Source organism: Rana temporaria, chromosome 8 (genome assembly GCF_905171775.1).
Source record: "Rana temporaria chromosome 8, aRanTem1.1, whole genome shotgun sequence".
Lineage (NCBI taxonomy): Eukaryota > Metazoa > Chordata > Amphibia > Anura > Ranidae > Rana > Rana temporaria.
The window spans coordinates 185235213-185257526 of NC_053496.1; the positions used below are offsets into that span (position 1 = coordinate 185235213).

The window sequence follows — 22314 nt, forward strand, 5'->3', positions numbered from 1 at the left end:
TGTGGAACCTTAAGGCCAAGAGGTCCACATTTTGCATCCACCACCTGTGGTACAAGTCTTGGAACACCTTTGGGAGTTGAGACCTGTTCCTTGGGTTTAGTGCCAGCTGAGGATGTCCGCCTGCCAATTGTCCATGCCTGGTATATAAACAGCAGATAAGACTGTACTGTGAATTTCTTCTCAGGACAGGATCATTTCTACCTCTTTTGCCAGAGTGAGCCGTCAGTAGCAGATCCTTTAAATCCTGTAAGTTGCGAGGTGGGGGTCTCCATGGCCGGTTTGTTTTTTCCAGAGATTGTTGGTGGATTGAGATCTGGAGAATTTAAAGGCCAAGTCAATAATGTTTCAAACCTGTTCTGTACCTCAAACCATTCTTGAACCTATTTTGCAGGGAGTTATAATGAAATTTGTTTCATTCGGATGATGTCAAATAACGCAATAGTAGTTCGGGTCCATGGGGAAAATAATTTATTCTCCCAAATTTTCAAATTTGTTTGATAATTCAGATTCGGATAACAAATGTATCTGAAATTCTTTAATTCAGATGCACATGACGTCATGTCAGAGGACCATCAGTTTTAACAGCCTAACGTGCGCAAACGGGGCATGCGCGGTTCTGCGGGACGGCGCGTGCATGGGCACGCATCCACGCGCACCAATCAGAGCTTGGCCCTGCCTACTTAAGCCAGCCCCAGTCTCATGACGGGTTGCTGGTTTGTTGTTAGCTCCTGCTCGTGTAAACTTTCCTGAACCTGTGCATAAACCTGTTTTTGACCCGGATTTGACCTGACTACTCTACGCCTTCTCCTGCACCTGACCCCCGGCTTGTCTCATTGGATCTGCTGCTGTCTCCAACCCCTGACCTCTGGCTTGTACCTCGGACTTCATTACCTTCTCCAACCCCTGACCTCTGGCTTGCATCCTAGATCTGCTTACAGTCCCTGCCTGAACGTGCTCTCAGTTGTCTGAACTTTTCCAGTACCTGACCCACTGCCAGTACCTGTTACTCTCTACCTTCTGAGTCCGCTGACTAGCGCCACCTTGATCTGCTATCAAGTCTCAGTCTGCTGCTGGTAACCGGTGCCTCTTTGCGCCCTTCCCCGCTGTTCCACCTCCAGGGGGTGAAGTGCGCAGCGTCGCAAAGGTGAGCCGCTCTCGGCATCTCCGCCTTGGTGAGTACTTATCCTGACACGCCAGTCTATATTGTCCAATCAGCTCATGCCCTTTCTCTTAATGGGTTGGACTAGCATCCAAAAATATTGAATCCTTCTGATTCGAATCTGTCTAAAACGAAATTCTTCAATGAACGAATGCATCCAAAACTAAACAAAAAATTTACAGCATGCACATATCTGATCATTGTTCTTTACTTTACCTGTCAGTGGTCTTAATGTTCTGGGTGATCGGTGTACAGTACATACATAAAACAGCCCAAAGGCCATGTTCAAACTACGAGATGATTCTCGCGGGTGCAGTTTCTCAAAGCTCCACAAGATGGCGATCTAATTTCTACCCAGACAGGAAGGCTCTATGGAAGACAGGAAGTGATGTCAGGTATAAATAGGAATTACCGAGCGAGATGTGAGTCGGGAGGAAGTAGAGAGGAGACATTGCTCGACCTGGCAGCCGAGAAGGTAGATGAGGGAGATAGAGAGCAGATGGTTTTGGGAGGAGCGAAGAGGGTGGTTTGGGTGATATATTAAGAAGAGTTTGCCGACGTAGCTCAGGGTAGAGCTATGAATGGCTTTGTATGTTGTTATGTATTTTGAATGTTCTTTAATAGGTGAGGCCAGTAGAGGGATGGAGGACACTGAATGGAGGCCAGTGGAGGGATTGGCAGAGAGGGGTGGAGGACACTGAATGGAAGCCAGTGGAGGGATTGGTAGAGAGGGGTGGAGGACACTGAGCGGTTGGTAAGGTGGATGAGTCTGGTAGCAACATTTTTGATAGACTAAAGGGGAGATATCATCTGTAGAGGTCGGCCAACGGAAGAGAGATGCAAGGGGTCAAGATATGCTGGGAGAGAATTGGTTGCTTTGTGGTGTCATTGGTTAGGAAGGGGCGTATTTTGGGGGTGGAGACGATGTGTAGAGCAATTCGATTTAAGGGAGAGAAGACACTATTGCGGAAAGAGTGGTAGAGGGAACATATTACAGGGAGGACAGAGTAGTAGTCAGTCTGGGAGGAACAAACTGGATGGGGAAATACAGGTCTGTCAGGAGCTATGTTTGTAGTTCTTTTTTGTGTTTCCGAGAAGTGCTGTGTTTAAAGTACAAGAGCATTTATTTATAAAATTTATTATTGGTCTACAGGGAAACCTTAATATATCACATGACCAATGATGATGGAGGAAGATCGGAGTCACATGACGGAGAAGATACTAAACCTCACCCTGGAGATCATCTACCTGCTGACCGGAGAGGTGAGGAGGATTCTGGGAGGTCACATGACATCACTCTTATCTCTATTAATAAAACACAGACCTGACCGGAGGGTGAGGAGGATTCTGGGAGGTCACATGACATCACTCTTATCTCTATTAATAAAACACAGACCTGACCAGAGAGGTGAGGAGGATTCTGGGAGGTCACATGACATCACACTTATCTCTATTAATAAAACACAGACCTGACCGGAGGGTGAGGAGGATTCTGGGAGGTCACATGACATCACTCTTATCTCTATTAATAAAACACAGACCTGACCGGAGAGGTGAGGAGGATTCTGGGAGGTCACATGACATCACTCTTATCTCTATTAATAAAACACAGACCTGACCGGAGAGGTGAGGAGGATTCTGGGATTCTAACATGATATTCCTATTGGTTCCCCAATACAGAGATTTCCTCTTGTGAAGTCAGGTGATCATATGACCATCACAGTGCCTCCATGTGACTCCCTAAAACCTGAGAGACACAAAATGCAGAAGATTCTAGAAGTCACCAAGAAGATGATGGAGCTGCTGACAGGAGAGGTGAGGAGGATTCTGGGACATTATCCAGTAACAGACAAGGGATGTGTCTGGATGGTGACTGTATCATTGTGTGTGTCAGGTTCCTATAAGGTGTCAGGATGTCACAGTTGATTTCTCAATGGAGGAGTGGGAGTATTTAGAAGGACACAAGGATCTCTACAAGGACGTCATGATGGAGAATCAGCCGCCCCTCACATCACCGGGTAAGAGGAGACTTTATTGTAAAGGAGAGAGCAGTACGGAGGCTCCACCTAGATCCCCCATCATCTGATAAACACATAGAAACAATGTATTCAGTCAGTGTGTGTGTTTCCTACAGATGGATCCAGTAATGGGAACCCACCAGAGAGATGTCCCCGTCCTCTGTATTCCCGGGATTCCACACAGGAAGATCAGGTTGGTGGGATGGAGCATCTAGAACATGATTTGTGGAGATGATGTATGGATCCTACAAGATATTTTCTATAATTTTCTTGGTTTAGGGTGAAGATCTGAATGGCATGAAAGTTGAGGGTAAAGTAGAAGAGACGTATGTGAGGGATGATCGGCAATATAAGGAGGAGGCTGGAATAAGAAGCACATTCATAGAGGAGGACACTCCTACAGAGATCAGCACAGGTGAGTCATATTATATTCAGAGAGCAGCATGGAGGCTCCACCTAGATTCCCCATCATCTGACTGAATACATTGTTTCGATGTGTTTATCGGTGTGTGTGTTTCCTACAGATGGATCCAGTACTGGGAACCCACCAGAGAGATGTCCCCGTCCTCTGTATTCCCAGGATTCCACACAGGAAGGTCACACCATCCCCCACCATCATCAGGTAGATGAGGAACAATTATTGGTGGTTATGATTTACACACAAGCATGTTTGTTACAATAAATATTTTATTATATATTTAGAGTGGAAACCTCAGGGATGATAATATTGTTGTTAAAGAAGAATATAAAGAGGAGGATGAGGGGTATGGAGTGATAGAAGAGTTTTCAGAAGGACACATGGATGTCACAATGAAGCCACCTAATACCAGGAACCCACCAGAGAAATGTCCTCGTCTTCTGTATTCCCGGGATTCCACACAGGAAGGTCACAAGCATGCAAAATCTGATCAGGTAGATGAGGAACAATCACTGATAGTATAATTAGGATCTGTACATTATCTGCATTGTTACCATTGATTTCCATTTTGGTAAATATTCAGAGTGGAAACCTGAGTGATGCTAAAGTTGAGGTTAAAGAAGAGTGTGAAGAAGAGGATGAGGAGTATGGTGTGATGAAGGTGCTTTCTGAAGGACACAATGGTCTCTACAAGGACACCATGCTTGAGTCACCTAAAACCAGAAACACCCCAGAGAGATGTCCCCGTCCTTTGTATTCCCAGGATTCCACACAGGAAGGTCACACCATCCCCCACCATTATCAGGTAGGTGGAGTTGAGGGTCGGGAACATAAAGTGATTGAACACTCTGACATGTGGAGATGATGTGTGGACTCTACAAGATGATATTTTCTATGGGATCTCACATCATAAATACTTCTAGGTTACAGATGTTATTTTCTGTCATTCTGTTGGTTTAGGGTGAAGATCTGATGATCATGAAAGTTGAGGATGAAGAAGAAGAGACGTATGTGAGGGATGATCAGCAATATACGGAGGAGGCTGGAATGACGAGGACATTCATAGAGGAGGACACTCCTACAGAGATCAGCACAGGTGACCCATAATATATTCTTCTCTTATCTCTGCTCTGTTACTGCTCACTGATTGGTCCAGAGTAGGGCGGGGAGCTGAGTGATATCAGCCAATAATAGGTTGATAATAACTATGCGTGCATTACCCTGATCTCACACACATATAAAATCAAAGCAGACTCCTCTGGTGCGTTTGATAGGGCGGTGGCGGAGCTATCCTCTACTGAACAAGAATACGCCAAAAATCACTCCCCGGCAACAGCAGCCCAGCTTAAAATGCAATCGAGAGTGGTAACTCAACTCCAATTCACAAAGGCCCGACAAAAGCTCTTTTTTTACTAAACAAAAACGATTTGAATATGGGGAAAAGGCAGGCAAGCTCCTAGCATACCTAGTATACAGCGAAGATAGACCCCCAGTTGTGATCACAGATCCACGTAGTGTGACCTCTATGTTTAGAGAGTTTTTTGCGGATTTATATCAGACGACAGTGACAGACCTAACTCGAGGACTGCTTTCCTCCACAGTATCACCTTCCCCCAACTGACGAGCAATCAAGTTGATCTGCTTGAGGCACCCCTCACTACGAAATAAATAGTTACCGCGATAACTAGCTTCGCCAGATCCAAATCCCCATCTCGGACGGTCTCCCTGTTGAGTTTTACTCCCAAACTGCTCACACTCTATAATCACCTGTTTGAAACCTTCACACTGCCCCCCTCCATGAGAGAGGCAACGATAGTCCTTATCCCCAAAACCAGGGAAGGACCCGGGCTACCCCGAAACCTATCGTCCCTACTACAAGTACCTTATTTTCCGGCGTATAAGACGACCTTTTGCATCTAAAATAATGCCCCAAAAGTCGGGGGCCGTCTTGTACGCCGGGTACCTGTGTCAGAGGGTGTCAGACGGCGGGCATCCATTATTCAAAAGCCGCGCCTCCTCCTCAGACTGTTCCGTGATAGGCGGAACACTCATTTTCCCAGCAAAGCCTCTGTTCAGTGTTCTGCCTATCACGGATGTCCTCTCATCCTCGGCCTCAGACGAGAGGACATCCGTGATAGGCGGAACACTGAACAGAGGCTCTGCTGGGAAAATTGCACAGCGAGGCATGTTATAATGGCACAGCGAGGCATGTAATAATGGCACAGCAAGGCATGTAATAATGGCACAGCAAGGCATGTAATAATGGCACAGCAAGGCATGTAATAATGGCACAGCGAGGCATGTTATAATGGCACATCGAGGCATGTTATAATGGCACAGCGAGGCATGTTATAATGCAGCCCTCAAAATTTCCACTCGCCTACTAGCATTTGGCGAGTGGATTTAAGCTGGGGGCGAGTGATGACAGGGCTGCATGACCAATCTCCCTCCAATCTGTGCCTACACTTAGAGTCCCGATGAGATTGGCGGCCGAAGAGGAAAGGTGCATGCCCGGGAAAAGTAGTCTGGTGAGCCGTGCACAGGCAGAGCAGTACACAGGTGCTCTCCTTACAATTCTCATGGGACCTAACAGTATGACCTCTCTGAGCTTGCCCCCCTCCCCCGGGCCCCGACCAATGTAGCTGGAGAGCAGAAAATAATGAGTGAGGTGGAGGATTGCCAAAATTACCACTCTGGTGCAGCGCTCACTGAAAGTTGCCCTGACATGAAAGCGGCAGTTTTCTTCTCCGTGTGCTCTATGTAAGTGTCCAACAGTTTAGCCTGAGCACTGCGAACAGACTGGTCTCAATGTGTGCTGTGCGGTGTCAATGTGCGCTGTGCTATGGTGTCAATGGCTGTGCAGTTGTGTGGATCTCAGCACTGGATTGTACTCCCTCCCGCTGTGCTGCAGCTCTTCTCCTCTCTGCCAGCCTGACATGCAAGCGTGGAGCCGCACACACAGGCTCCTTATGATGAGATGAATGGGAGAGAGAGAGAGGATGGATGGGAGTTGCAGAGGAGACAGGATGAGAATGGGGAAGAGACCCAGTTCTAGTGCCCTGTCCCTCTGGTCTGCCCCCAGTGCCCTGTCCCTCTGGTCTGCCCCCAGTGCCCTGTCCCTCTGGTCTGCCCCCAGTGCCCTGTCCCTCTGGTCTGCCCCCAGTGCCCTGTCCCTCTGGTCTGACCCCAGAGCCCTGTCCCTCTGGTCTGACCCCAGAGCCCTGTCCCTCTGGTCTGCCCCCAGTGCCCTGTCCCATTTTGTTGTTGGTAATATTTAATTTTGTAACTTGATTCTGCATAAAACATTGTCATTCCATGAGATAATCTACGAGGGCGTGTTTACGGGGGCAATTAGGCGCAGGGCAGTTTATGAATTAGGTGGGGCAACTGGTGGGGAGTAACTCTTGAGGCCTGGCTAGTGGCTCAGGACTTGAAATTTTGAGCCCTGTTATAATGGCACAGCAAGGCATGTAATAATGGCACAGCGAGGCATGTAATAATGGCACAGCGAGGCATGTAATAATGGCACAGTGAGGGGTTGTCTTATACGGTGAGTATATCCCAAAACCAACATTTTAGCTGGAAAATTAGGGGGTCGTCTTATACGCCGTCAAATACGGTAGATATAAAAATCTTGGCCAAGGTGTTATCCCTTCGACTAAACCAAGTCATTCTGTCCCTAATACATGCGGACCAGGCAGGTTTCATGCCGGGTCGAAACACTTCTTTCAACCTCCGTAAACTGTATATCAATCTACAGGCCATGCATGCAGAAGCTGGGTCACGGTGTTGGGTGGTAGTAACATTGGACACGGCGAAAGCGTTTGATTCAGTGGAGTGGGAGTATCTCTGAAACTGCTTGGAGGGATATGGCTTTGGAACAAAGTTCTTTAAATGGGTCCAAGTGCTGTATCAGGCGCCCACGGCCATGGTGGTGGCCAATGGCTGGCCGTCTCAAATGTTTGGCCTCAGCAGAGGCACGAGACAAGGCTGCCCTCTATCACCACCACTTTACGCCTTGGCCGCAGAACCCTTAGCCATCTCCATCCGAGCAAATCTGGAGTTCCGGCAATTTGACCGAAAAAATCAGTATATACACAGCTGATACTCTGTTATACCTGGAGGACTCTGGCCCCTCTTGATACATAGCACTCCAGACAATTGAACAATTCGGGACATTTTCCGGGCTAAAGATCATCTGGGGGATTTTTACCGCTCGACAGCTTCCCGCTGACTGAGTTCCAGGACAGTTTACCGTTACGACGAGTCAGTACCATCAAATACCTGGGGATATGTGTCTCCAGATCGCCGGCAGATTACGTACACTTAAACTTAGAGTCCCTAATTTCCCATGTTAAATCCAAAATAAGAGCCTGGGCCCGCTTGCCACTAGGGGTGTGGGGTCATGTAAATCTAATCAAGATGGTTCTCCTGCCCAAGATAATGTACGTACTCTGGCACTCCCCTGTATGCCTCCCTCTGAAACACTTTAAATCTCTTGAGGCTCTTCTGAAACCTTTTGTCTGGGGTACCAACAGACACAAACTGGCTTGGCAGGCGCTTAAAAACCCTGTAGACCTGGGGGGCACTGCCATATCCGACTTTAATCTCTACTACATCGTGTCACAACTGTCCCAACTTTACCATTTAGATAAGACGGACAGGGAGAGATTTCTCCAAGTACTCTGTCCTAAGTGGGCTCGCCGCACCAAAGACTCAATCTATGCGATAACATTGGGATCTAGTGGTTCTGGACTGGGGGACGACAGACTCTATTATACCACTACAGACACATTTGGGATTTAGCTTCTACCAAATTAGGGGTACCACAATATAACACTTATACTCCACTGTGGCACAATAATAGGTTGATACTGGTTCCCTCCCTGTACTGATACCCATCCTGGGGTTCAGCTGGCAGTATTGGGTTGTGTGTCACGCCTAGTTACAGTAGCACAGATATGATAACACAGATTGATCCTTTCTTAGGTTGGTTCCTCTTCTTCCAGAAGACTTATAGCTAAATGTTACCATAAAACTCTATTAAACATCTCATTTGGATAAGGAGTAACACTAAAACACTTATCTTTCTGAAAGAAAATCCTGCTGCAAGCTCCCTCCAGTGCTGCATATCACCAGGAGCATAGGCCTATGGTCACTTGCTCTATGGTAAAGGGTCTGCATATCTGAACTTTGACCCTCTTGTTTATCAGAGATCATATGACCCAGTGCCTAGGTTTGTGGTTGTGTAAAGAGCACGCCCCTCCCAGCCCCCATTGGTTCCTGCTCTTCTGACAAGGCTGTGTAAATGTAGAAGTGATCTGGGAGGAGGACCAAAGGTTCTTTGATGGGGGGGAAGAGTCCCAGCTGGTTGGGACCTCCACAGAGAACATCTCCTCACTCATATCTACCTGATCCAGATGGAATCTTGATGGAAGTGAACTAACCCTCTCAGATCTATTGATGATGTTTTTCTATTTTTCCAGGACACGCCATGGAGAAACCCTCAAAGGATCGTCTCACTTTATCTCCAGGTTGTAAAATGGAAGATGAGGACATCACAGGAGATCACATGGAGGAATCTGGGAAAGGTTTTTCACCCAAGTCCCGTCCTTCTGAACATCAGACATCGCACACGGGTGAGAAGGTATACACCTGCTCCGAGTGCGGGAAGAGTTTTCCACGACGATATGACTGTTTTGTTTTACATCAAAGATCTCACACGGGGGAGAAGCCATTTCCCTGTCCTGAGTGTGGAAAATGTTTTACGATAAAATCAAACCTTGCAAAACATCAAAGAACTCACACAGGTGAGAAGCCATTTCCCTGCCCTGAGTGTGGCAGATGTTTTTCACAGAAGGCCCATGTTGAATCACATATGAGATATCACACAGGTGAAAAGCCATATCCATGCCCGCAGTGTGGAAAATGTTTTACAAAAAAATCAGACCTTGTAAAACATCAAAGAACTCACACAGGTGAGAAGGCATATTCGTGCCCTGAGTGCGGGAAATGTTTTTCACAGAAAAATTCCCTTGTAACACATCAAAGATCTCACACAGGAGAGAAGCCGTATTCCTGCTCTGAGTGCGGGAAATGTTTTTTTCTCCAGTCCCATCTTAACAAACATCTGAGGTCTCACACGGGTGAGAAACTGCATCCATGTTCTCAGTGTGGAAAAAGTTTTAGAGAAAAAAATTACCTTAAAAAACATCAAAGAACTCACACGGGTGAGAAAGCATATTCCTGCCCTGAGTGCGGGAAATGTTTCTCACATAAATCCCATCTTAACGCGCATCTGAGGACTCACACGGGTGAAAAGCCGTATTGCTGTCCTGAGTGTGGAAAATGTTTTACACAAAGATCAGGCCTTCTAACCCATCAAACAACTCACACCGGAGAGAGGCCGTATTCCTGCCCTGATTGCGGGAAATGTTTTTCACAGAATGCCCATCTTAAAATACATCAGAGAATTCACACGGGTGAGAAGCCGTATCCCTGTCCCGAGTGTGGAAAATGTTATCCACAGAGATCAGACCTTAATAAACATCAAAGATCTCACACAGGTGAGAGGCCGTATCCGTGCCCCGAGTGCGGGAAATGTTATCCACAGAAATCGGACCTTGTTAAACATCAAAGATCTCACACGGGGGCGAAGCCGTATTCCTGCTCCGAGTGCGGGAAAGGTTTTTCACGCAAGTACGAGCTTACTAAACACTGTTTGTCTCACACAGGTGAGTAGATCCGTAGCTTATTGGTGTAGAAAATGTCCTTCATCAAAGTCCAACCTTACCGAACATCAGATATGCTACATGTGGAAGAAGCCGTATTCCTGCCCTGAGTGCGGGAAATGTTTTTCACAGAAGTCCTAACTTCTCAAACATCTGAGAACCCACACCACCCTTGAGGTGTATTATAGCCAGATTCAGGTACGGCGGCGCATCTTTCAGGTGGCGTGTCGTATTTACGCTACGCCGCCGTAAGTCAGAGAGGCAAGTACTGTATTCACAAAGTACTTGCCTCCTAAGTTACGGCGGCGTAGCGTAAATGGGGCCGGCGTCTAATTCAAATGAGGATGGGGGGGCGTGTTTTATGTAAATAATTGGTGACCCGACGTGATTGACGTTTTTTTACGAACGGCGCATGCGCCGTCCATGTACATATCCCAGTGTGCATTGCTCCAAAGTACGCCGCAAGGACGTATTGGTTTCGACGTGAACGTAAATTACGTCCAGCCCTATTCACGGACGACTTACGCAAACGACTTAAAATGTTCAAATTTTGGCGCGGGATACTTAACATTGGCTAGGCCAGCTATTTGTTTGACTAACTTTACGCCGGAAAACGCCTTACGTAAACGGCGTATCTTTACTGCGACGGGCGCACGTACGTTCGTGAATCGGCGTATCTAGTCATTTACATATTCTACGCCGAACTCAACGGAAGCGCCACCTAGCGGCCAGCGGAAAAATAGCACCCTAAGATACGACGGAGCAGGCTGTCCTATCTTAGCTAGGTTTAAGTGTATCTCAGTTTGAGAATACACTTAAACTTACGACGGCTTAGATTCCGAGTTACGTCGGCGTATCTACCAATACGCCGGCGTAACTCTTTGTGAATCTGGCTATTAGTGTCCTGAGTGCGGGAAATGTCTTCTATATGGATCATATTGCGCCGTACATCAGAGATCTCACACTGGGAAGAAGCTCACCTTGATATACACCTCAGAAAACACGTCCTCCTCTGATCTTTATAATGTAAGAAACACTCTGGAGCCTTTCGTTAGATTTATTTTCCTCTTATAAAGTCCTCTCTGGCTTACTCTTAGAGGAGGGAATATTACAGCTGGTTGGGTCCCTCTAGCAGTGGTGTAGTCTGATCTCCCCTGATCTTTAGTAGAAGCTTCATAGAAAGACGTCATGGTGAGAGAGAATCTAGATAGGGACAAGAGAAAAGGGGAGATTTAACTACATTACAAGACTGCCAGTAGTCATCAGCCTGCACAGGCAGCTTCCTTTGCTTGGAGAGCGCCACCTGCTGGCTGAAAGTGGAAAATATGACGTTTCTAGATGTAAGATTTCATATGTAATTAATAAAAATGCAAATATAATCTTGATATTGCGTCTTAGTAGCAGGGCTGGACTGGGACAGAAATTTGGCCCTGGACTTCATCCAGACTGGCCCACTTTGACAGGTCTCTCCCATGGCGGCCGGGCAACTTCCGCACCCCCCCCCCCCCCCGGCCACCCAAGCCCCCTCTCCCCCTTCACTAGCCACTAGCTCAGGGATATGCAATTAGCGGACCTCCAGCTGTTGCAGAACTACAATTTCCATGAGGCATAGCAAGACTCTGACAGCCACAAGCATGACACCCAGAGGCAGAGGCATGATGGGACTTATAGTTTTGCAACAGCTGGAGGTCCGCTAATTGCATATCCCTGCAGACTAGCTGTTCTACTCTATTAGAGTAGAATGGCTGGTACTGGTACTCTTTTATAGGCAGTACCAGTGGGAAAGCTGGACATTATTTCACCCGGGGCAAAGAATCAGTTCGGTGCCCCCCCCTTTTGGGACAAGATTAGGCAGAAGTGAGATACTCCCAGGCCATAGCTGTTGAGTCAGTTGTCTGTCCTCTCTGCCCATGCTCCTCTGTCGTCGTCCCTGCTCCTCTGTTCCCCCCCCTGCTTCTTTGTTCCCCCCCAGGTGAGCGCTGTGGGGAGGGAGCGACAGAGGAGCGGAGGGATGCGGCATTCCGCTGTCACTGAAGCCGGCCCACTGAGCAATCGGCCCACCGGGAAACTCCCTGTAGTCCCAATGGCCAGTCCATCCCTGCTTAGTAGTTTGGTTTTACCGGCTTGTACTTGTTGAAACAGCCGACTCCTCCCCCTTCTTATAAATCTCAGGACGTCTGTTGTATTATCTAAGTATAAGTTCATAGACCCATCTATCATTTCACTCGTAATTCCTCTTACTTTGTTATGCATTTATGGTGGATACCCCTGCGTGGGCAACTGTTCTGTTGTTGGATTTTTTTTCTTTAATAAAAGTGGGCATATAAGCCCATAAACGGCACAACCGTCATGGACTCTACTCACTGGTGAGCGCTACACTGAGCTAAACAACCCTCCAAACATCACAACATGCACACAATAAAATGCTATCTTTCCTTGTAATAGCTGTAGAAATTAACAAATAATCTGTATGTGTAATGGGATACACTTAAGCCTCATACACACGATCAGTCCATCCGATGAGAAGGTCCTAAGGACCGTTTTCATTGGTTCACCGCTGAAGCAGACTGATGGTCTGATGTGCCTACACACCATCAGTTCAAAAACCAATCGAGTCCAACGCGGTGACGTAAAACACAACGACGTGCAGAGAAAAATGAAGTTCAATGATTCCAAGCATGCGTCGACTTGATTCTGAGCATGCGCGGGTTTGGAACCGATGCTTTTGCGTACTAACCATCGGATTGGACCTATCGGTCAGGCGTCCATCGGACAAATTTTAAAGCAAGTTCTCATTTTTTGGACCGAACTGTGCGATGGGGCCTACACGCGGACGGTTTGGACTGATGAAACGGTCCTTCAGTCCGTTTTCATCGGATTGGACTGATCGTGTGTACGAGGCTTTAAAGTAATTTAACCTCCGTTATAGGTGGTCTACAATTCCCTTAATAAACAGGACTCTCAGCATTAAAGCGGGAGTTCACCCAATTCATTTTTTTTTCTATTTTCCCCTTAGCTTCATGCTCATTTGTCTAGGGGAATCGGCTATTTGTTTTAAAATATGATCCGTACTTACCTGTTTTCGAGATGCATCTTCTTCTGTCGCTTCTGGGTATGGGTCTTCGGGAGCGGGCGTTCCTTCTTGATTGACAGGCTTCCGAGAGGCTTCCGACGGTCGCATCCATCGCGTCACTAGTAGCCGAAAGAAGCCGAACGTCAGTGCGGCTCTATACTGCGCCTGCGCACCGACGTTCGGCTTCTTTCGGAAAATCGTGACGCGATGGATGCGACCGTCGGAAGCCTCTCGGAAGACTGTCAATCAAGAAGGAACGCCCAGTCCCGCAGCCCATACCCGGAAGCGGCGGAGAAGATGCATCTCGTAAACGGTAAGTACAGGTCATATTTTAAAACAACTAGCCGATTCCCCTAGACAAAACGAGCATGAAGCGAAGGGGAAAATGTGTTCGCTATGGGTGAACCTCCGCTTTTAGTGATCACAGGAAAAAAAATCTTGATCTTGGCGGTCTCTCTCTCTAAAAGCCTGTACGATACGAAGATCGGAAGTACAATTTCATCCGACAAACGATCTGCCGATTTTCGGACTGTTAGTATGGTGCTTTCGACAGCTGATTTCTGTTTTTTCGTCAGACAAAAGCTGGATGTGCAGACTATAAAATGTTTGTCGTACGTGAACTCAGCGTCCGATTTTGGTTTAATTAGTACGGTTTTCATACAAAAAAAAATCGTAGGAGCGACATTACGCATGCTCAGAAACGAAAGAATACATACACGACTAGTCAACACATTACGTCACTTCTGAAGCTGTATTCTGTCGTACGAGAATTTTATTTCATATGGTGAGTAACCTCTCCACTTTTCGACATGAGACTAGCATGCCACAAAAAAAGGATGAACGGCCTCTCCTTTTAATAGCTGTAAAAATTAACAATTAATCTGTATATGTAATAGGGATACACTTAAGCCCTGTACACACGATCGGTTTGTCCGCTGAAAACAGACCGATGGACTGTTTTCATCGTTCAAACCGATCGCGTGTGGGCCCCATCGGTTTGTTTTCTATCGGTGAAAAAAATAGAACATGTTTTACATTTTTCCTATTGATAAAAAAACGATAGAAAAAAAACGATCGTCTGTGTGGAAGTCCATCGGTCAAAAATCCACGCATGCTCAGAATCAAGTTGACGCATGCTTGGAAGCATTGAACTTCATTTTTCTCAGCACGTCGCATAGTTTTACGTCACCGCGTTTGGACACGTCGGATTTTTTTTTTTTTAAGTCTTTATTTATAACAGAGGGGCCGGCCCCCGGGGGCCACAACAAACAGTAAAGCATTACAATCACAGCAGTACAACTGATAACATCACAAAACAAATACTCCACTAGTGCAAGCACCGCCCGGACAGGAAACAGGGGTCCTTAGGTGGCATGTCTATGGGGATATATGACCCCGTCAAAGCTGAAATAATACCCAACCCTGTCCCCCACCCGGTGCGGAGCATCCGAGAGGGCATGAAAATAGGCGTTCTGGGGCCCCGTGGGCCCAGCCCCCCCTCCCATTTTCCTGTATATCAAGAGGAGGGGGGAAGAAATGAGAGAAAAGACAGTAGAGTAGGATGAAGAAAGAAGAACAGGATGGTGCCCAATCAGAGGGGGCATCCAGAGGAGGGGGGGGGGGGGAAGGCACGCACAGGGACACCCTCGCACCCACGGTAATCTCCCGGGCGGAGGGGGCAGGAGCCTACAGCTACATGGTCGGATTTTTAACCGATGGTGTGTAGGCAAGACTGATGAAAGTCAGCATCTATCGGATAGCCAACGAAAAAATCCATCGGATTAGATTCCATCAGATATCCTATTGTGTGTACAGGACTTTAAAGTAATTTAACCTTCGTTATAGCTGGTCCACAATTCCCTTAATGAACAGGACTCTCAGAATTAGGTGATCACAGTAAAAAAATTCCTCTGACTTTGTTCTGCATTCATGGTTGATACCCCTTTTTTATGTAATAAAAGTGGGCATATAAGCCCTTTAACGGCACAACTGGCATGGACTCTACTCACTGGTGAGCGCTACACTGAGCTAAACAACCCTCCAAACATCACAACATGCACACAATAAAATTAACAAATAACCTGTATGTAATAGGGATACACTAAGGCCCGGATTATCTAATATACGCTACGCCGACGTAGCGCAGAGAGGCAAGCACCGAATCCTCAAAGCACTTGCCTCACAAACTGCGCTTGATTTCCTCGGCGTAAGCCGTCGTAGGTGGAAGTGGGCCTGAGCCATGCTAATGAGGCGTGACCCCATGCAAATGATGGGCCAAGCGCCATAGAAGTACTTAAAACGAACGGCGCATGCGCCGTCCCGCATCCCTGTGCCCATGCTCAGAATCACGTCGGAACTACTCCCTAAGATACGACGGATCACTGCCTACGACGTGAACGTAACCTACGCCCAGCCCTATTCACGTACTACATAAACGACGTAAAATACGACGGCTGTGTTCCCTGGTCCATACCTTAGCATGACTTGCGCCTCATATACGGGGCTCAACTTTACGCCGGACGTACGACTTACGCAAACCGCGTATATTATGCACCGGGCGCAAGTACGTTCGTGAATCGGCGTATCTCCCTCATTTGCATATGTGCATAGAAAATCAATGGGAGCGGCAAATGCGCCCAGCGTAAATATGCGCCCACGATACGCCGGCGTAGGAAAGTTACGTCGGTCGGATGAAGCCTATTTTCAGGCGTATCTAGTTTTGTGGGCACGGCGCACAGATACGACGGCGCATATTTACACTTACGCGGCGTATCTCGAGATACGTCGGCGTAAGTGCTTTGTGAATCCGGGCCTAAGAGTCCTTTCACACGGGCGGATCCCATGATGATCCGCCCGTGAACATCTGCTTGCTCAGTGGGGATCGATAATGAAAAAAAAATAGCTAGTAGGAGCGGCGGAGCGTAGTTCTGAATTATTATTTTTTTAATTGTGCACCAACTGTCTGAAATTGCCCCAGCCCCTGTTCAAATCCAATCTGGGGACAAAACCGGGGACAGACTTGGCCCGGGGACAGTGTCCTTAATCCGGGGACTGTCCCCTGAAACCGGGGATGTCTGGTCACCCAACCTTAAGTGGACCTAGCAGCCAGCATGCCTCCTGGATAGGCCTCAGGCTTCAGGCCTTGCAACCAAGAGCTTCTCAACACACACCCACCCAGGCCGCAGCTTCGGGCTGGAAGAACCCCAATCACCTGACTCCTTCCAAATAAATTGCCTATCCCAGCATACACAGCAGTCAAAGAAACTCCTGCTAATTGGCAAAGACAACCTAGTTCTCCATTTCCTGAACTTACGGTAATCCATCATTCTAATGCCAAAAGCAACAGTGCCACCTATTGACAGAAGAGAGAGACTACACCAAACTCAGACTTAGGACAAGAATCAGTGGATCAACCTACCAATTAGCCAGGTTAGTTACCACCTAGCCTAACTAGATTTATTAGCAGCCCTGTTTAGGACTAGGGTGCTACACCTGTAACCTTTATAGTCTGGTTGACTGGTTAAATTATAACACCCCTTCCTGCCTCTCCACCCAAAATAAGAACCCCCCTCCCTGCCTCTCCATTGTAAATAATACCCCCCCTCCCTGCCTCTCCACCCTAAATAATAACCCCCCTCCCTGCCTTTCCACCCTAAATAAGAACCCCCCTCCCTAAATAAGAACCCCCCTCCCTGCCTCTCCATTGTAAATAATAACACCCCTCCCTGCCTCTCCACCCTAAATAATAACACCCCCTCCCTGCCTCTCCATTGTAAATAATAACACCCCCTCCCTGCCTCGCCACCCTAAATAATAACACCCCTCCCTGCCTCTCCACCCTAAATAATAACCCCCTCCCTGCCTGTCCATTGTAAATAATAACACCCCTCCCTGCCTCTCCACCCTAAATAAGAACCCCCCTCCCTGCCTCTCCACTGTAAATAAGAACCCCCCTCCCTGCCTCTCCACTCTAAATAATAACCCCCCTCCCTGCCTCTCCACTGTAAATAATAACCCCCGTGTTCAATGATGGGGGTAGTATGGGGGAGGGGGGTCCTCTGTAATGATGTGGGAAAAGGGTCCTGTGTAACAATGAGAGTAATATGGTGGAGGGATGGTTGTAAGGGGGGCGGGGGGGATTTGGGGGGGGGGGGGTAAAACCAGGGCTTTTTTTCAGGGGGAACTTGGTGGAACTCAGTTCCACCACCTCTGGCTCAGACCCTTTGGTGCCTGCTCACCACAATCACTTGTAAACACAGAAGTCGGGTTTCTGTGTTTACAAGTGACAGCTTTGTAACCCACTGAACTCTGCACTATGTATGTAATGCAATCCTGGTATTTAATGCCCCTTTAAGACCCTTCTACTGTTTGTGAAATCTGAACAGGTCGTGGTTGAGTTCCTGCACCTATTTTCTGAGAAAAAAAGCTCTGGGTAAAACAAGAGAATTAATGCTAGAAGGCCGGGTGTGGGAGGAAGATTTTTTTTTAACCATGCCCCCTAAGCCCTTTAATAGTTTGGCCACACCCACGTTTTTGCACGGCGCCTCACATTGCTTACATCAGCCGCACGTGTCCCTCATTCTCCACTTCTAAAGTTGGGAAGTATGCAGTGCATACATAAAACAGCACAAGGCCGTGTTCACACTACGAGACGCAGCTCCTCTGCGCTCCATGAGGTGGTGATCTTCTCACTTTACTCCAGACAGGAAGTCTATATGGAAGACAGGAAGTGATGTCAGGTACAGACAGGAAGTTCCGGGTGAGAGGTGAGTCGGGAGGAAGTAGAGAGGAGACATTGCTGGAACTGGCAGCAGAAGAGGTAATAAGATCTTATTTTCTATTTACAAAGATTGGAGTATAGGGAGTTCTAGAGCAGTGTTTCTCAACTCCAGTCCTCAAGGCGCACCAACAGGTCATGTTTTCAGGATTTCCCTCAGATGAAATGGCTGTGTTAATTACTAAGGCAGTGAAACTGATCAAATCACCTGTGCAAAATGATGGAAAGCCTGAAAACATGACCTGTTGGGGCGCCTCGAGGACTAGAGTTGAGAAACACTGTTCTAGAGGATAGGAGAAGCTCTGGAGAGGTACACATTGGAGAAGGTGACAAGAGAGCAGGAGGTAGGGTTGCCCAAGCCAAACCCGAACACTTCAGTAGCCTGGGACACCTGTGGGTGCCCAGACAGCTGCCCGCAGCCCCCGGACAGTAACAAATGTGTGTGACTATTCTGGTTATATGGGGAGCCACAGCCCAATGTGAATAATGTGTCTGGGTTTCAGCCTGCCTGAAACCCGGACACATGATTCAAAATCCGGACTGTCCGGGTGAATCCCGGTTACGTCGCAACCCAAGCAGGAGGTCATGGGAGGAGCGGAGGGAACAGTTTGGGTGATCTATTGAGATGGAGATGGTGATGTAGCTCAGGACAGAGCAGGGCTTTGTATGTTGTTTCTAATTTTTATTTTATTTTTTTACGGATTGTCAGAGAGGTATAAAGGACACTGAATGGAAGCCAGTGGAGGGATTGGCAGAGAGGGGTGGAGGACACTGAATGGAGACCAGTGGAGGGATTGGCAGATATGGTTGGAGGACACTGAATGGAGGCCAGTGGAGGGTAGAGATCAGCTCCGGCGTGTTCGCACAGGAAGTCAGCACTGCACTGCGCTAATCACATGCAGTTAGACATTTGCCGATCTCTGCAGCCGCGCATAGGGACAATGTATTACTGCCTGTGATTAGTGCAGCGTAGTGCCGACTATCTGGCGGGCTCTGCACGTAGACTGTGTGAACACGCCGGAGCTCATCCCTAGTGGAGGGATTGTCAGAGGGGTGGAGGGCACTGAATGGAGACCCGTGAAGGGATTAGTAGAGAGGGGTGGAGGACACTGAATGGAGGTCAGTGGAGGGATTGGCAGAGAGGGGTGGAGGACACTGAATGGAGGCCAGTGAAGGGATTAGTAGAGAGGGGTGGAGGGCACCGAATGGAAGCCAGGGGAGGGATTGGCAGAGAGAGGGGTGGAGGAATCTGAATGAAGGCCAATGGAGGGATTGGCAGAGAGGGGTGGAGGACACTGAATGGAGGCCAGTGGAGGGATTGGTAGAGAGGGGTGGAGGACACTGAATGGAGGCCAGTGGAGGGACTGCCAGAGAGAGGGGTGGAGGAATCTGAATGAAGGCCAATGGAGGGATTGGCAAAGAGGAGTGGAGGACACTGAATGGAAGCCAGGGGAGGGATTGGCAGAGAGGGGTGGAGGACACTGAATGGAGACCAGTGGAGGGATTGGTAGAGAGGGGTGGAGGAATCTGAATGAAGGGAAATGGAGGGATTGGCAGAGAGGGGTGGAGGACACTGAATGGAAGCCGGTGGAGGACACTGAATGTAAGCCAGTGGAGGGATTGGCATAGAGCGGTGGAGGGCACTGAATGGAAGCAAGTGGGGGGATTGGCAGTGAGGGATGGAGGACACTGAATGGAGGCCAGTGGAGGAACTGCCAGAGAGAGGGGTGGAGGAATCTGAATGAAGGCCAATGGAGGGATTGGCAAAGAGGAGTGGAGGACAGTGAATGGAAGCCAGGGGAGGGATTGGCAGAGAGGGGTGGAGGACACTGAATGGAAGCCGGTGGAGGACACTGAATGGAGGCCAGTGGAGGGATTGGTAGAGGGGTGGAGGACACTGAATGGAGGCCAGTGGAGGGATTGGCAGAGAGGGGTGGAGGACACTGAATGGAGGCCAGTGGAGGGATTGGTAGAGAGGGGTGGAGGACACTGAATGGAGGCCAGTGGAGGGATTGGCAGAGAGGGGTGGAGGACACTGAATGGAGGCCAGTGGAGGGATTGGTAGAGAGGGGTGGAGGACACTGAATGGAGGCCAGTGGAGGCATTGGTAGAGAGGGGTGGAGGACACTGAGCCATTGGTAAGGTGGATGAGTCTGGTAGCATTCATTATAGACTGAAGGTGGGGATATCCTCTGTAGAGGTCGGCCAATGGAAGGCAGTTACAGGAGTCAAATTGAGAGATAAGCTGGGCATGAATTATTTGCTTTGAGGTGCCATTGGTTAAGAAGGGGTGTATTTTCGGGGAGGAGAAGATGGGTCCATGAATGAGAGATTAGGGAGAGAAGACACTATTGTGGAAAGAGTGGTAGAGGGAACATATTACAGGGAGGACAGAGTAGTTGTCAGTCTCGGAAGAAAAAGGTTGGATGGGGAAGCACAGGTTCACCTGCAGTCTGTCGGGAGCTCTGTTTGCTCTATAATAGTTTTATTATATTTGATCTTTATGGACTTTATATCGTCATTATTACATTGTTGTGATGCACTTTTAGATTTATTTGCACTAACTTTATTCACATAGCACTTTGTTAAACACGTATTTAGCGCTTCTTCAATATTTTTATAACATTGTCTGGGTGCTGGATACCCTACAGAAGTCGGCTGCTGCTTACGCCCTCACTATAGCACTTTATTATCGTTATTGTATCTTTGTCGAACACTTTTGGTAGCGCATTAGTACTTTTGTTTACATACATGTTTGTATATGTTGTCTTCACGTCTTGTTTGTGCCTTAATTATAGTGCCCTAAACTGAATTTCCCTCTGTGTGTAATTCCACTGGGGACCGTTCTTCCATAGAAACCCTCATATCATCCCCCATCCTAATATTGTACAGTCCAGATAATTGTCTCTTATCAATTATTGGTCTACAGGAAAACCTTTATAGATCACATGACCAATGAGGATGGAGGAGGATCGGAGTCACATGACTGAGAGGATATTAGACTTTACCCTGGAGATCATCTACCTGCTGACCGGAGAGGTGAGGAGGATTCTGGGAGGTCACATGACACCACTCTTATCTCTATTAATAAAACAGACCTGACCGGAGAGGTGAGGGGGATTCTGGGAGGTCACATGACATCACTCTTATCTCTATTAATAAAACACAGACCTGACCCGAGAGGTGAGGAGGATTCTGGGATTCTAACATGATATTCCTATTGGTTCCCCAATACAGAGATTTCCTCTTGTGAAGTCAGGTGATCATATGACCATCACAGAGCCTCCATGTGACTCCCTAAAACCCGAGAGACACAACATGGAGAAGATTCTAGAAGTCACCAAGAAGATGATGGAGCTGCTGACAGGAGAGGTGAGGAGGATTCTGGGAATTCTGGGACATTATCCAGTAACAGACAAGGGGTGTGTCTGGATGGTGACTGTATCATTGTGTGTGTCAGGTTCCTATAAGGTGTCAGGATGTCACTGTCTATTTCTCCATGGAGGAGTGGGAGTATTTAGAAGGACACAAGGATCTCTACAAGGACGTCATGATGGACAATCAGCCGCCCCTCACATCACCGGGTAAGAGGAGACTTTATTGTAAAGGAGAGAGCAGTACGGAGGCTCCACCTAGATCCCCCATCATCTGATAAACACATAGGAACAATGTATTCAGTCAGTGTGTGTGTTTCCTACAGATGGATCCAGTAATGGGAACCCACCAGAGAGATGTCCCCGTCCTCTGTATTCCCGGGATTCCACACAGGAAGGTCACACCATCCCCCACCATCATCAGGTAGATGAGGAACAATCATTGGTAGTAATATTTTATACAGAAGGTTGCTTGTTACAATAAATATATTTAGAGTGGAATCTCCGGGGCTTGTAATATGGGTAAAGAAGTAACTTTATATTTCTTTATAGGTTCTTTCTATTCTCTTCGTAGATGACATAATTATATTATATTATTTCAATCAACTTAATTTCTGGGTATCCATACTGGAGAGTGCCTGATGACATAGTAAAATAGGAAGGCACTTCATTTTGAATAGGTTTATTCTTCCTATAAGAGACAGGGGCAAATTGTCCCAAGCTCTTAATTTAGATTTAATGCCGCGTACACACGACCATTTTTA

The 22314-nt window shown here is 47.6% G+C and overlaps 1 protein-coding gene and 2 long non-coding RNA genes across 3 annotated transcripts; all 3 read left to right on the forward strand.

The window, feature by feature from the left end:
- Positions 1-1531: 1531 nt before the first annotated feature.
- On the forward strand, positions 1532-2871 carry LOC120909672. Its single transcript, XR_005741332.1, has 3 exons — positions 1532-1634; positions 2313-2422; positions 2840-2871. It is a non-coding gene; the product is annotated as an uncharacterized LOC120909672 (long non-coding RNA).
- A 457-nt stretch (positions 2872-3328) lies between these two features.
- On the forward strand, positions 3329-21916 carry LOC120909690. The gene is made up of 3 exons (XR_005741352.1): positions 3329-3370; positions 3457-3592; positions 21877-21916. It is a non-coding gene; the product is annotated as an uncharacterized LOC120909690 (long non-coding RNA).
- Positions 9085-10546, forward strand: LOC120909622 (oocyte zinc finger protein XlCOF6.1-like). The gene has a single exon (XM_040321377.1). It carries the CDS (start codon positions 9090-9092, stop codon positions 10335-10337), a length of 1248 nt encoding a protein of 415 aa, XP_040177311.1. The 5' UTR covers positions 9085-9089; the 3' UTR covers positions 10338-10546.
- Positions 21917-22314: the final 398 nt, after the last annotated feature.

Bases quoted from the DNA above. Each gene is read 5' to 3' on its own strand.
- LOC120909622 (XM_040321377.1), top strand. From the start codon at position 9,090: ATGGAGAAACCCTCAAAGGATCGTCTCACTTTATCTCCAGGTTGTAAA.